Source organism: Simochromis diagramma, unplaced genomic scaffold, assembly GCF_900408965.1.
Source record: "Simochromis diagramma unplaced genomic scaffold, fSimDia1.1 OVJJ01000343.1, whole genome shotgun sequence".
NCBI lineage: Eukaryota > Metazoa > Chordata > Actinopteri > Cichliformes > Cichlidae > Simochromis > Simochromis diagramma.
In genome coordinates this window covers 10279775-10294978 of record NW_024386831.1, presented here as the reverse complement: position 1 = coordinate 10294978, position 15204 = coordinate 10279775, and the positions used below count along the sequence as shown (strand labels likewise).

The 15204-nt window shown below is 37.5% G+C and overlaps 1 protein-coding gene across 1 annotated transcript in view; it reads left to right on the top strand.

Moving 5' to 3' along the window:
• LOC120731327 (ephrin type-A receptor 6-like) overlaps positions 1–15204 on the top strand; it is a 179260-nt gene that overhangs the window by 32365 nt on the left and 131691 nt on the right. Inside the window, exon 3 of the mRNA XM_040028310.1 lies at positions 9059–9722. Within this exon, the coding sequence (XP_039884244.1) occupies positions 9059–9722 (664 nt within the window). The remainder of the gene's footprint in view (positions 1–9058; positions 9723–15204) is intronic.

Sequence of the window (15204 nt, the reverse complement as noted above, 5' to 3'; positions counted from 1 at the left end):
GTCTAATATAACGAATGAAATAAAGAGAGAAAAGCTGACAAGCAGAGCACCACAGAGATAGCTGTCAGTAAAGTCACAAAATGCTGCAAATAGAACAAAGAATAACGTGGGATTAAATAGGCCGATCCTGTCGAGTCACAAAAATGTCCCAGATAACCGGTCCAGCTGTTTAAGCCTGCATCCAACTAATATCTGATGCCCTCATCAGACTGCGCATCTCTACAGAAGATATTTTATTGCCAAGGTGTTTGATAGGGTGGATGTTGGATTTCTTTCTTATAGTCATTTATCCATTACTACAAGTGGGTTTTGGGGAAAACACCTTACTTTATACAAATTCTTATCCGCAATCTGAACAGTGGTTGTTCAGTTTATTGCCACTCACACAGTGAACCAGTCCAAATGAATGTTGCCTTATTTTAAAATGAAAAGAGGCTGTTGTCACTTTAGATGTGACAACAACAAAATGACACGAGATCCCTGAAAATATCTGCTAGTAAATAATAGTATTAATACAATTCTGTGTTTTGTTTTTGATTTTTTATGTACATTGTACGATCATACGATTTATACTTTACACAGAAAATCTGTTTTCTCACATGAACGTCAGAAGAATCAACATTAAACACTGTCCTAAGTTGTTCTCACACAACACGCAAAAGGAGTTAGTCCCCTTCAGATTGATTTTCATTACTGGAAACAGTCTGTTTAAGTGAGACAAGGGTATTACCTGGGTAAAGGATGCAGAAGGAAACCACAGTATGTCCACTTGCTTATAGTGAATTTATCAATCAATTACATATGGTGTTCTTAAATGGGTACAATTGGACACCTCATGAACATCCTGTTGATGAGCTGGAAGGTTAAAGACCATTTAATTTTCTTGAGTGAGTTCCATTCCTACACGCACATTTGCCAAGTAATGTCTTATAAGGTTTGAGCTCCCACTGCATATCTGAAAATCATTGACAAGAAGTTAACAGGGAAATGAGAACAGTCATGATGCACACTTAACATTATTACTATTGACTATGTAGGTATGATAAATAGTTGCACCACTAGGAAGTCACATGGAAAATAGCACAGCTCCTTCATTTCCTCTACAGTGTCAATATAAAAGATTTTATGACATGTCCAGTGTTGTTAAGCAGTTTTTTGTTCAGTGGCACGTATTGCCAGTATTCCTTGTTGGCACACAATCAGTAATTTAATTGGAAGTTTTAAAGCACACAGTGAAAATCAGTTTCCATAATTCTCCAATCAAAGTATTGATTTTCTTGTTGACACACAGTTGAGTACAATGGCCCACTGAGGTTGCCAGATATTGACGGAATCTCTCAAATTAAGCTTGGGCACTTGTCCATAATGAGCCCTCTATAGACCAACTCCTAATGCACACACATAGAGATACACTATGTGAACACATACACAAAAACACTTCTCTCCTCATGCATACACACAGACAAAAGTGCAAAGATGTGGTCTGAATGTGGGGCAGTGCAGCCGCCAGGTTAGCTATACTTCTACGCTATACACCAATTTTGTTTTTCTGTTTGTGCAAGATAAATTTGGAAAGATGTTTAGATGTTATGCAAGCATAATTTTGTGAGTAATTCACCTGCTGTTGGTTCTAATGAGGTGATTTCAATATAGAAAAATGCTAACTGTAGCTTCTGAGACTAAATGATGACTAAACTAGGAAGGGGGAGAAAAGTTTATTCACTTATCTTGCAGCTTCAGCCAGTAATTATTCATTTTCACATGTTAAAAATAGCCTGAAAATAATAATTTGTACTGTTGTTTTTTACTTTTTCCCTTTTTAGTTGTTTTACTTTCTTCTTATTGTGCCTTTTTTCTTAACATCAAATATCTGCCATTATGTTCCCTAGTGAGCTAAGACTCTTCATCCATCTCTCTAATAACTATTACTGCTGTGTGTGTGTGGGAGGTGGTGGTGGTGGTGGTGTCTTTTCATCCATTGCAGAGGGATGCTCTACAATTAAATATAAATCTCTCAATCCAAGTGACAGTGGCAAAACACGAAACACACACATTCATAGGAGGTGAGTGCATGAGAATAAAAGAGCACACGGACGACAGAAGAAACAAAACAACAGAAAGAGAAACGCAAAGTAATTTGTTAAGATGTAAGGCATTAAGAGAGAGAAGGAGAGGGAAGAGAAACATTATATGTTATTAAATTTCACAGCATTTGCAAATAAACACCGGCAAACCTCAAGAAACAGTCTGGTTCTTACAAAGCACCAAACAATCTGTTATAGGAATTTAATTAGATTTTTTTCTGCCAAAACAGCTGATCACTTCTTGTCCCTAAAGAAAAAATAATCAGTGGATACACTGTAAAGTGACTGTTTATTTCTTAAGGAAGTAAACTAAAAAACTTTTTTATTAAAAGCCAGATTTAAAAGTTTCTTTCACAAGACAGAGAGAAACACGAGGGAGCGAGACAATTACTTACTGTAATGCATGTGTCTTATAAAGCTTTGCATTGAGATGTTTGGACAAGAAAAGAAATGAAAATGAAAATGTTTCGAAGAAATGATGTAACTAAATATAACTTCTTGTAGGTGTATATGTTGGCCAGTTTTCTCTTTCACTTCCATTTTTTGCCAATCTCTGCTGTAATTCAGAGGAGTCTTTGGAGACTGGAAACATCGGCTCCCAACTCCTTTGACACAGTGTGCGTTTTTTTGTATGTGTTTGTGTGTGTGGGCAGCATTCAACCAGCAAAATCAATGCTTTCTCTGTGTAGAAAGAGCAAGGCAACAGGACATTTAGTTATACATTTTGAATATTTATTCAGATACAGTCTCCTGTGGCCCAGGTGAACACCTGCGTATTCTCTCTAATGTCAGGGTCTTGTTTGGATCCCATATGACTTTTGTTATTTGTCCCTGAAATCTTTTAGATCCCCCTGCAACGTCCTAGCATGATAGATTGGACTGAATTTATTAATTCGTTAATTATTTAGTCACTGAAATGCTTCTCATGTTTCAAGAATATATTTAAGAATTCTTAAATTTGGTAAGTTCCATGTCATTGGAGTTGAGGCTGTACATTTTTGTGTGACTGAATCTGATGTTGTTAGGAAATTTCTATAATTCTACACATGCACAGACACCATCTCATGGTATTCGTGTAAGAGCTGCTAGTTTTATCTCCAGTGGCCACTTAACTCCCACTACTTGATTTGTTCACACTTACAAAATGTGCAGCACCTAAGTGCTCTGAATAAAACCTCCTTAGTGCCTTGCTGTTTTTCCACCGTATGTGTTATGCTTACGAGAGATAAAGAATATATGGAAAATAAATTGGAAGTATTTCTTAGATTCTACATATATTAAGTGTATTTTGGAAAACTCCACTATGTTTTTAACCAAATCTAAAAAAGAAGTTAATCTTCTCATTAAAGCATTGCTCTTTAACCTGCCCCAATGTCAGTATTATAATTATTAAGTCTTTTATAGTTGGTCATAACACATCATTCACACAGTGGGACTTTGGATTTTAAAATAGTCTTTAATTTTTTTTTTCTTTACAGGCTCAAATCCAACCGAGTAGTGGGAATGTTTAGGATCACTAAATATTTCATTTCAAGTGAAGATGAGCCAAGCTGGTTATGACACTGTAGTTAAAAGTGTAACTCTCAATAGGGCTCTGGATTTCACAGTGTTAATAAAAGGAGCTCACCCCCAGGCGAGTGGCCAGTAAAATGACTGGCTCGATTGCATGGGTGAGAGAGATGGGCTGTAAAGGCCTTGGTCCCAGGCTGCAATCAATCAACCACATTTTCTGGCCATTTTTCAATTATGCATGTTAGGGCTGGATAGGTAGTGAGGTGTCCAACCAAGACTTAAAGTTTGGCACTTTGAAAAAGAAGTCATCCAACAGTGAGATTACAAACCAGCAGCACACGTAGTAATAAAGTGGAGTGTGGATGGGGATTGCAGGTGGTGAGTGGACTGCAGGCTTTGGCCCAAAGGGGCAACGCTGTCACTGGAATTTGAAATAATTAAGAGGAAATACACGTTATTGCTTTGCTTCCCAGCTTCACAATGCAAATCTCTAGCGACTTATTTTAAAGTGCTGCCACCACAAAGCTGCTTGACATTATCAGTTAACTGACAAAATGTCAAAGTCTTGGAGGTCTTGTGGATCAGCTGTGAATGGTGTTTAGTTGGGGATTTCAACAGCTGTGCGTTTCTATCACAATGGATTGTTTTGCCCCTCTGAGATGAATCGCTCTGATATCGTTGCCTCAATCTTTCAGTCACTGGACACTTTGATTTATCTACATTGCCATTCAGGCTCATTTCATTGGCCACTAACTCTAGTAGTTTTCTTAAATCTCCTGAACACCACACATTTGTAACTCTTAACTCTTTGTCTGTCCTCTCTTTGCTGCTTTCTATTTTCTTCCTCGGTCCCATATCTCTTGTTCAATAATTCCCCATTAAAAATCCTGTCTGATAGAAAGGATTTTATATTTTATGAAATATTAGCTGTTACCATGAGTCCAATCAGGAAAGAAGTGCCTTGGTGTGCTATAAAAATATCCTGCTCAGAGAGACTGAGGGCTATGTTTGACCTTGCTCTCTCTGTGTGTGCAAGCATACACAAAGAACTCGTTCAATTGTCATTTTTAGTATTTACACATAATACATTAAGATTTAATGGGTCGCTGACTTGTTCAACACTTAACATGGGTCTTCACTTAACACCACTTCAAATGTCATCCTTATCCTTAACATAAATGAGACTTTACAAAGCCTGAAGGTGTTTATTAGTTTTAGTAGTTCTGACAAATACATTATTGTGTCAAATTACCAAATAACAATTACATGTTTTTCTTAGGTTTGAGCTAGAAGCCATTGGTATAGTCACATAAAATCCCAAACGTGTAAACCCTTTAAACTAGGACACAGCGTTATCGTGTATAATTTGGGTTTCTCCAGTTGCTCCTCTAAGGTAAAGCACCTACCACTGTTCAACTGTGCTGATGCACATTTCTTCCTACAGACACCACTGCAGGTCAACAGCTGACTAAGTGGTCAAATAAGATTGAAAGAACCCGAAGGGATGATTGAATCAGCAACTTTAAATGCTGGAGCAAGAACCAGAGTAAGCTGGGCATCAGTCTTGAATATGAGTGACAGCAAGTTTAAAAAAAAGAGTCATAAATGTTTGTTGATGATTCTTTATCATTTTTAAACTATGCATAGTGTTTTAATCACACTGGATGATCTGTACCATCCTCAAACACTGTCAAAGTATAGTTTGTTTGATATAGAGAAAGAATGCTGAACATTTATTGACACTTGTACATTGCAGGAAAAGGACTTTTATGGCATGGCTAGGCAGAGCGATTGAGCTGGAAAGGATGCACAGTGCATTAGGGTAAGGGTAGAGATGGAAATGCACTAATTAAGAGAGTGTGTTGAGGAGATGGGAGGACTACTTTGAGGAGCTCATGGATGAAGAAATTATCATAGGCTGACACATGGTTCTTGATGTCAGGGTTAGCCAGGGTTTGTCTTGTTGTCTCGTCTGTGTCCTTTGTCTTTAAGAAATGAAAACGCATGGATTTCTGTAGCAATGATATCACAATATAACGTGATTTTTATTATGTTAAAATGTATATAATGTGGCACAACCCTAGTATACATCTACTCAAACATGAAACTTCAGCACTTCCTTAGTAACAGATGGCTCCATGAAAATCACTGTTAAATAATTGTCAGGATTTGTGAGACATGATACAGGACAGTGTTTTACCACTTTAAAACCATCATATATTAGCCTTATTATGTTCTACAAAAAAAAAGGTGATTTTTAAAAGTGTGCATGAAAGAGAGGGCAGCATGAAAAACAGTTTAAATGTTGAGACAAACTGGAGCATACTCACAGTTTATCTCAGCAGTCTGATTCTTAGACACAGTGTTAGTGCATGCTAGCACGTACAGGGCCAGCTGTGACTAGTGCAAGTACACCATTAGCTGACATCCCAACAGAAGATTTCAGAAATTCCAACAACCAGTGGTAAATGAGCAAACTCATCATGATCTGTAGTTGATTCAGTTGCGAAAGAAAGAAAGAAAGAAAGAAAGAAAGAAAGAAAGAAAGAAAGAAAACTGTAAGAATGGTTTGCATAATATCTCAAATCACTAGACCTTGAATCAGAAAGATGCTCGCCGTCAGTATCAAGTGTACATTCTTACAAGAGCACTCAGGGAGTGTAACTCCCCAGAAAGACAAGGACTATACAAAAACTTTAGTGTTTTAATGATGTTTTATTGCAATATGATGACATCAGCCTGTTATGGCATCATTGGTCATTGTTATGTCGCTTGGGTATTGTATTGAAGAAACCAAAAGTGTGTTGTACAGCTCTCCCCATACCCTTTCATATGATATCACTCGATGCGTTTTTTGTCGAGGTTTTTTAAGGTGAAGGTTGTCCCTGACACCTAACAATGATGATGAAGTTCAAATAAGTAGTATATTGTTGTGAAATTTAAAAATGATTCATAAAAAATGTGGGTAAGCTTTTTCACTGATTTTGAAATTTGTTGTGACTCTGACCTTGACCCAATTTTCACCAAAATTAAATCAGCTCGAGTTGTTATTAGTTTCTACTATCACACAAAATTTGACAGTAATGTTAGACAGACAACAAAAAGTAACTGATTAAATATTTCCTCTCTTCAAGGGGAGAATAATGTGATGCAGTCACCTAGCATTGGGAAAAAAATGTGGGTATTAGGAAAGAAAACAATTTCCATGTCCATTTCCATAGTCCTTTGGTGCTCAGTTTGTTGATTATCCCAAAGGAGTCATTAAGAGGCTTTTCTCTGTCTGGAGCCATGGCATAGATTTTATCACAAAGGACGGTTCTGAAATCATATCTGAAAGCTTTGGAATCCCAGTGAATCCATATGGACTTAACAAAGAGTAAACTCCATATGTCTACTTACATTTTTTATATATGGAAGTTAATGATCCATGTTTTCTCTTTTTTTATCTGTTAGTCTGTTTTCCTAGTCAGTTGTTATTATTTCTGCATTTTTCCATATTTTTCTTTCAAAGTTATTTCTTTCTGTTTATATTTTGATTTTTTTTTTCTCATTTCAGCTTCTTCATGGAAATATTTTCATGCCAATATTTTAAGTATTTCATGTTCTGTTTTTTTTTGTTTTGGTTTTTGTTTTTTATCTTTATGCCTTGCCCCAACAGAAACGCTTTGTCCAGCTGGATTTAGTGTGTACTTTTGATGGCAACATCACATTTAATCAAACTCAATTTGTTTGACTGTAATGCTACGTTTACACCTTGAGCGAAGAGCAGATTAAAACCTGCTGTCTTTGGATGATTGAATTAGAACATGTTATTAAAAAGGATAATGAGTATGTGAGAGCAAACATTAGGCTTTGATTACTACTCTCATCAAGAGGTAATATTTATCTAAGTGAAAAAACAGCTTATTAAATGTGCAAGCTTATCAGGCAAATAGTATTGGTAAATTAACCACCAGCGCTATCTCAACCCTCCGGATTTTGTTTGCCTATAAACGAGCTATTTTCCAGCCCTCGTTTAGAACAGGCATCTCTCCCCCCAGACCCAAGAAAGGGAACATGAAATGTGTGTATGTTTGATGTAGTCAAATTACTTATGTTAATGTGTTGGTAATTAAAAGCTTTATACATGGTCTTCCATACCTTCGAGCATATTTCTCACATCTCTGAAAACAGTGTTGATTTTAGTGTTTGACTCAAAGAAGTAGACAGCTGTGCATACTGCAATGCACAAGCAAGGTTCATTGGAGAAGTCACAGTGACAGTTCCTTCATTGAGCTTTCGATGCCTGAAAATTATGTATGCATGCATAAGTGTTTCATCTAGGAAAATGTATGCAAAGTAATGGGAACAGTAGCAGCAGCAGTGATGGGTAAAAATAGATCCCATATATCGTCATATACAGTAAAACCTATGAGGTAAGTGGCGTAAATATGAGTCTAAATATAAACCTCATACACACAAACATACACAAACACACACACAAGGGCAAACTCTGCAGCTCGTGGAGAGTCTGACGCTGCATTGTAAGCGAACTGATTTGAGAGCCCTTTTTTCCCAGGCAGGTAATTTGATTCTTTGAGGTCGATGTTGGGTGGTTTTGGGGTCGCCCATGTAGCCAGTCCCCACTCTAATAAAACCTGAGAGCGCTGCAGGACCAGGAGGCTAAAACCCCCCATTAACTTCTTTCCCATCAACATGGGGACAGGTAACCTAATGACCCTGCAAAGCTGCAATGCTCCCTAATCATGTGACCTGGGAGTTGCAGAGCTGATGACTAGGCAGCTGGAGCTCGACATCATACCAGGAGAAAACCTACCTCTAGGAATATGAGGAAAACAGATTGTTAGTTTCTACTTGAATATGGTATGGACTGAGATGGTCTTGCTGGCACTCTCTTTAACCTTAATCCAGAGAAGAATATCTGAACAACTAAATGTGTTCTCCAAAAGTTGATTCTGTTCATCTGGACGTAGCGTTATGTGGGAGAAACGTTTCGTCACTCATTCAAGTGACTTCTTCAGTCTCAGCTGACTGCAGGTTTCCCCAATCTTATAAACAGTACATTTGCATAATGACTGAAACCAGCCCACTGAAGGAACTAAATGTGTTACTGTCCAAATTTGGTTTGAATACAGTCTAATATAAACAAAGTGTCTCATAAAGAAGCAGAAAGAAGCAGGAAGCTATTATAACTTCCAGATTGCGTCTGTGCTCTGTGTAGCATCAATCTTGGGATTTGAAATGACCACACAGTTTTCCTTCAGTGCCACACTTGGGACTAAATTAATATTGCACAACCATGTTGTTAATTTTGTCCATGTTTTGTATGGAATGCTATGACCTGTGAGGCCTGCTAGCAGATCTTGAATTAATACTAACTCTTTCTTTTTCTTCCCTCCCTTTTACCCCATTCTTTCCTCCTCTCTCCCCGACCCTCTACACTCTTATTATTTTTCCTTTAGTGGGATGCAATCACAGAGATGGACGAGCACAACAGACCCATCCATACTTTCCAGGTTTGCAATGTGATGGAGCCCAACCAAAACAACTGGCTTCGCTCCAACTGGATTTCACGACAGGCAGCCCAGAAGGTCTACGTGGAGCTCCGCTTCACCTTGCGCGACTGTAACTCAATCCCTTGGGTGTCTGGCACCTGCAAGGAGACCTTCAATCTATTCTATCATGAGACAGATGAGGCACACGGTGTCAAGTTCAGGCCTGCGCAGTACACCAAGATTGACACCATTGCTGCTGATGAGAGCTTTACTCAGATGGATCTTGGAGATCGGATCCTCAAGCTCAATACGGAGGTGCGGGAGGTGGGACCCATAAACAGGAAAGGCTTTTATCTGGCTTTCCAGGACATTGGCGCTTGCATTGCATTAGTGTCTGTGAGGGTTTACTATAAGAAATGTCCATTTACACTGAGGAACCTGGCCTCATTTCCAGACACAGTGCCCCGTGTGGACTCTTCTTCACTGGTGGAAGTGAGGGGGGCCTGTGTTGACCATGCTGAAGAAAGAGACACACCCAAACTGTTCTGTGGAGCTGATGGAGACTGGTTGGTTCCCCTGGGAAGATGTGTCTGTAGTGTTGGGTATGAGGAGATTGATGGTTCATGTGTTGGTAAGTTTTCCAAGTTTTGTATATTTTAACTTGCTTTTCATTCTTCTCAGTGAAGCATTTTTTGAACTCAAAGACGTTTTTAGTCAGTCTTTCCAAAGCTCTGGAAGAAAAAGAATTGATGGTGAAGGTGACGCTGCTGTAGGGCTATGAGAACCCTGCAGCTGAATGCTTTGCCCATGGGTTATTGTTAGCAGCCTCTAATTGGAAAAAAGGCTTGTTTTGTTTTTAGACTGTCTTAATACTAATGTTTTGTTCTTGGTTCTTAATTAGCTTTTACTTAGATGTCCTTACCAAACCTTGACTTTAATTAAACCCACCTTTTTTAAATTATTTCCTACATTTCTCTTTCTCAAGTGGTCAGAATGATAATAAATCTCAGACTTCACCTAAATGCAAATAGCAGCGGTAATTTCAATTCATTTTGACCATCAATGTTTATTTACAACATATATATAGTAAAAAAGGACATATATATATATATATATATATATATATATATATATATATATATATATATATATATATTGCAATTATACAGTCAGGAAATACGAATATTTACAAGTAGAAATGTGCACTATTCTAACTTTTGTGCTATTGTACTTGCCTCATTTCTACACCACTTGTTTATCAAGATGGTAAGACAGTCAGTGTGATTCTAAGTCATATTTCTGTTTGATGTAATTGACATAAGTATTGATGCATCCACCAGTCAGAAAGATAAGCAATGTGGACAGATGATGATATGAAACCTGCAGTGCTTCAGTACAATTTACTTCCCATTGTACCATCACATGCAACAACTAGAGAACGCTTTATAGTCCCCACAGTCTATGTACATACTCACTCTTGCTGGTTCAAACGTCGAACAATTGCATAATGTTATTGTTGTTATTATTATTTTTATTTATTAACCTTCCTATTAACCTATTAACCGTTATTGACCTTCCCTATTCATTTTGACTCATTACCCATAATTTTTTGTCGTTTGTCTTACCATTTTTACTAGCTGCTAATTTTCTCAGATAACAGAGGTGAAGTCACGTGAAAGGTTTTGAATGATTATGAATGTTATTATGGTAGCAGTAGGAGGACCTGATGCTATCTAAGGCTGTATGTGTTTGTGTGTGTGTGTGAGCGAGAGAAAGAGAGTGTCTGTTTCAACAGCTTAAAACTGCATATTTTAGTTAGTCTGTTGTTTTTCTATCAAATGCATTCTAATTTTAGGGCTTTTGTAAAGCAATTTTTGAAAAATTTTCAGTGTTTTTTGCCCTTTGGCTACTGTTTAAATTCATATGAAAACATTTTCACAAAACTAAACTCTGCAGTAACTTTGGTTTTGCTTTATGAAAGATTAGTGAGTAGGCTGTTTATTTTTACACAAAGTTTAAACAATTGAGAGGGTTATGAAACCAGAGGTGTTTTTCTGTGTGCTCTGGTGAAAAGCACGTATTTTCCTTACTAGCTGCTAAAATCCAAACATGATAATCTTGTTGTGGTAATTTGTGTGCTTGTAAAATTTAGTATAATGAGTGAAGCTTTAGAAAGCAGTCATAAAGTGAAACATCATACTGGGTCCAGTGTTAAAGCTGGTCCAGGCACCAAAGCTTCACCACAGGATTTTAGGATTGTGTTTTGCATGTGTGTGTCGTGGTGCTTTATACATACAGAGAAATGAACATGTGTCTATGTGTGTTGTGATGAGTCATATGTGTAGGAATGTTGTTATGTATATCTGTATTCTACCACCCGTTGTCTCAGTGGCTACCTTGGTGTGACAGATTACCTCAGCTGGCTTGGTAGCAGCTTGATCCTCAGCTCTCTGATATGAGCTTTGGGTTATCACTGACAGCACGGCTCACTGGGAATGCTACCTTCAAGAAGTTCCAATGCGACTTCTTTTCAAACCAAGTAAAGTCCTGATGTCAGGTCAACAGATACACATGTCTATAATCCAAAGGAGACAGATCCACAATCTAAAAGGTGTCCTAATGTACTTGTAAGTTGCAACTTATCAAAACCATAATATGGAATTTAATTTTATACATTTAACAAATGAAAGAATGAAAGCATCTACTAATATTTATCCTAAGAACTAACAATATACTACAATATCATGGATATGGAACACATTTTAAATTAGTAACTGATCTGAATTCACAGTTTAGCACAACAAAAGACACTGGCTCTTAACAAGTAATCCAAGCTTGTGCAATTAGTTTTGTAAAGATCAAGAAAATATGTAAGATTTACCAGAATGATCAAGATTCATAATCTATAGAAATATTGGCACAAATTAGATGCCATTGTACATGTTTGTTTCCCTCCAAAAAATAATCACCATAGACTACAGCCTTTTAAAAAACACTTTTGAGACATTTCGCTGGTTTTCTCACACCATTCAGAACCAGATGTCCTTGCACAGTTGATTACAATTCATCTTGTGACACAGGTCAGGGAGGCTTTCCAGCTGCACTTGCAGCTGCATCATAATCAACAGGCCAGGGGTGAAACTGCAGCTGTGATTAGAGTGCGTCTATCCTAAAATGATTTCTCCATTCTGCTCCTTTAATATTTCTTATGCGTTAATTGAGTGATAAAAAAGCTAGCAGAGGCAGATAAACTTGCTGTTGAAAACTTTTGGGAAACACATTGCAAAAGAACAATTTGTGATGGATTCGTGGGCTTCTTCTTTATCTCTTCTTTAAGAGGTAAAGGAGTAATGTGGTGCATCCCTGCTGTTGGCCCTGTGCCTTTCATCTTTGACATATATATAACATAGGGGGAAATACATGTAATTACATTACATGCCATTTAGTCTGATTTGAATATAATCTTTGGAAGAACTACATGTCACATAAAAATCACAAGAAGTAGTTAAGCACCTTGGTCATTGAAGAAGACTCATGAGGTGGCGGGTTAAATCAACCAGAACAGACATTTTGGCTCAGTGCCATTTACAAACATAAGCAGACTCAACACTGCCACCTATCAGTATCGACGCTGGCCCCTTAAAGCACAATAAATTAAAGTAATTTCCTTCTTCCTCTCCTTATCCTAAACCCCTTGCTCTCAAAGGAGCATATTTCACAGTTGGGTTAAGTCTAGCCCTTTGGGCAATGTGATGGCATTTTACTGCAATGTCAGCCCTGTAATGCAGCTCCTGTTCATTGTTCCAGCATTCAAACAGGCTTAGTTATTAAAAAGCCCCCACACAAAGTGCCACTAGAGCACCTTAGGCATTGAAGGAGAAGACTGAGGTAGCTGGCTAAAGTAATCTTTCAAGTGTTAGTTTACAACAAATTGGTAGTTTAAATGCAACAGCTGCCTTCCTATGTAGCAGATATGACCAGGTTGAACAACCTGTGATTCCAGTAGCATCCCATTCATAAATATGTGAAAAGTATAGGATTAATGTCTTTGTCATATCTATTTGCTTGCTAGTTGTTGCTATAATACAGAACTAACATTTCACATGCTAAAAGGAAGTCACTTTCACTGAAGTCTAAATGTTATGCATAGAACTGGAAGATGGAACAAAACTATTTAGTGGAAGAAAGTGTAGCTGTCTCTTTCCTGAAAATTGGAAGTTATATATATATATAAAAACATGGAATCTTTTAAATCTATCAGATCTCAGACTGAGATCAGTTGATAGTAAAATCTTCTTCAAGTTTTGTACACGGCAGATTACTTTGTATTATTGTTTTCCTTTGATAACCCCTACAGCAATAGCATACACAGATATCAGGCAAACATCCATCCATCCATTTCTTTCTGCTTGGGCTTAGAGCACATCCCAGCTGCCTCAGGGTGGGAGGCAGGGTACACCTCCAACAGGTCACCAGTCTGTCGCACGACTAACTCACAGAAACAGAAAACCATTCATGCTCACATTCACACCTACATTCAGTTTAGATTTAGCCTTACCATGAATATCTTTGGACTGTGGGAGGAAGCTAGAGTATCCGACAACCATGTAAACCTTCAGTCATCTCAAAGAAGAGATAAACTGCTCAAAGCCTGAATAAATGTTTTTACTCCACTTAGGTGAGAATGAAGGACATGCTCTCCACCCAGCTTAAGTCAAATAATCTTTTTCTTTCATTCAGACTCAGTGGATTTGGTCACAGCAGTATTTTAATCTCCTGTCCATTACCTGGATGAAGTGTCAGTGCTAATAAATGCCTATAACCCATATTACTGCTTGCATGTTCTTCCACATATACACTGATATAAATGGGTTTAAAATGTTCTTTAAAATTGAGATTTTTAAATCGGAATATTATATGGGCCAAATGAGACGAGTCTTTAAATGAAGTATATGAAAAATGCATACGCATAAGTCACTTTTTAAAAATTTAAGTGAAATTTGCTGGAGGATGGGGATCTTGTCAAAATTGATGTAATTATGATATATATCCATATCCATACATATATGTAGAAGTAAGCAATGGTCTTTATAGAGTAAACTTGAATTCATATAGTCACTCGCTGTACTATTTTGGTTGTTGTGGCTTTTACATGTTGTTGGCTGTAGTTTGGGAGGTAGAGCAGGTAATGTACTCTCCAGAAGGTTGGTGATGCAATCTCTGTCTCCTCCGGTCTTTGAGTATCCTTTGGTAAAATGCTGAATTGGAGGGCAAGTGTGCGTGACTGTTAAACAGAAACTTAATCATAGAAAAAAGTGCTTGTACGAATGGTGTTATCGGGTGAATGAAGCATGTGCTATGTTAGAATATAAAAGCACTATATGCTGTAAAAACCAGTCCATTTACTATTTGCATCTTAGCTGATCTATTTATGGTCTTATTTATACCTTATTTTTTCTCTTGATGTAAATATTTAATATGTGTATGTTTGAGTGCATTCGGCATGTCCTTGTTGTGCATTACAAGAGGCTGTTATTTAATGATGTATAGCATATGTACCCACCTGCTCATTAGCAGTACTCTAGGCAACTAGACTGAATGCAAGAAGAGCACACATACATCTTCTTGGATGAAGAGCTCAGTCTCTCAGTATCTCTCTTTATCTCTCTCTCACTCACTTTAGCTTTCATCATCTTTCCCTCTCAGTGTAAGACAATCTAGCTGATGCTGTTATCACTCAGTGTTGTACAGCAGGTCATCATGTGTTTTCGGACTCTGTGTAAGAGCACTCAGCAGTGCTATGAATAATGTAATCACAGGGTGTCTGTGTGGTTTTATTTATATGTTTGCCTGTGTTTTAAGTTGTTGTACAGTGAATCTTCCCTCTGATAATTGGGCAAAAGCAAGCTAGGACACAACTAATGTTGTGCAGCATACATTTAGAATTACTGAACAGCACATTACTCAAATAATAATGGACACCCTTTGAAATAAAAATACCACAACATACTGTGACAGTTTGTGACCCAACCTGTACTGCTTTATAATCTGTTAAATATAAACCAGCCAAGCTTCCTGTCTTTTTTTAAGGTTAATCATCTTGAGACAGCAGA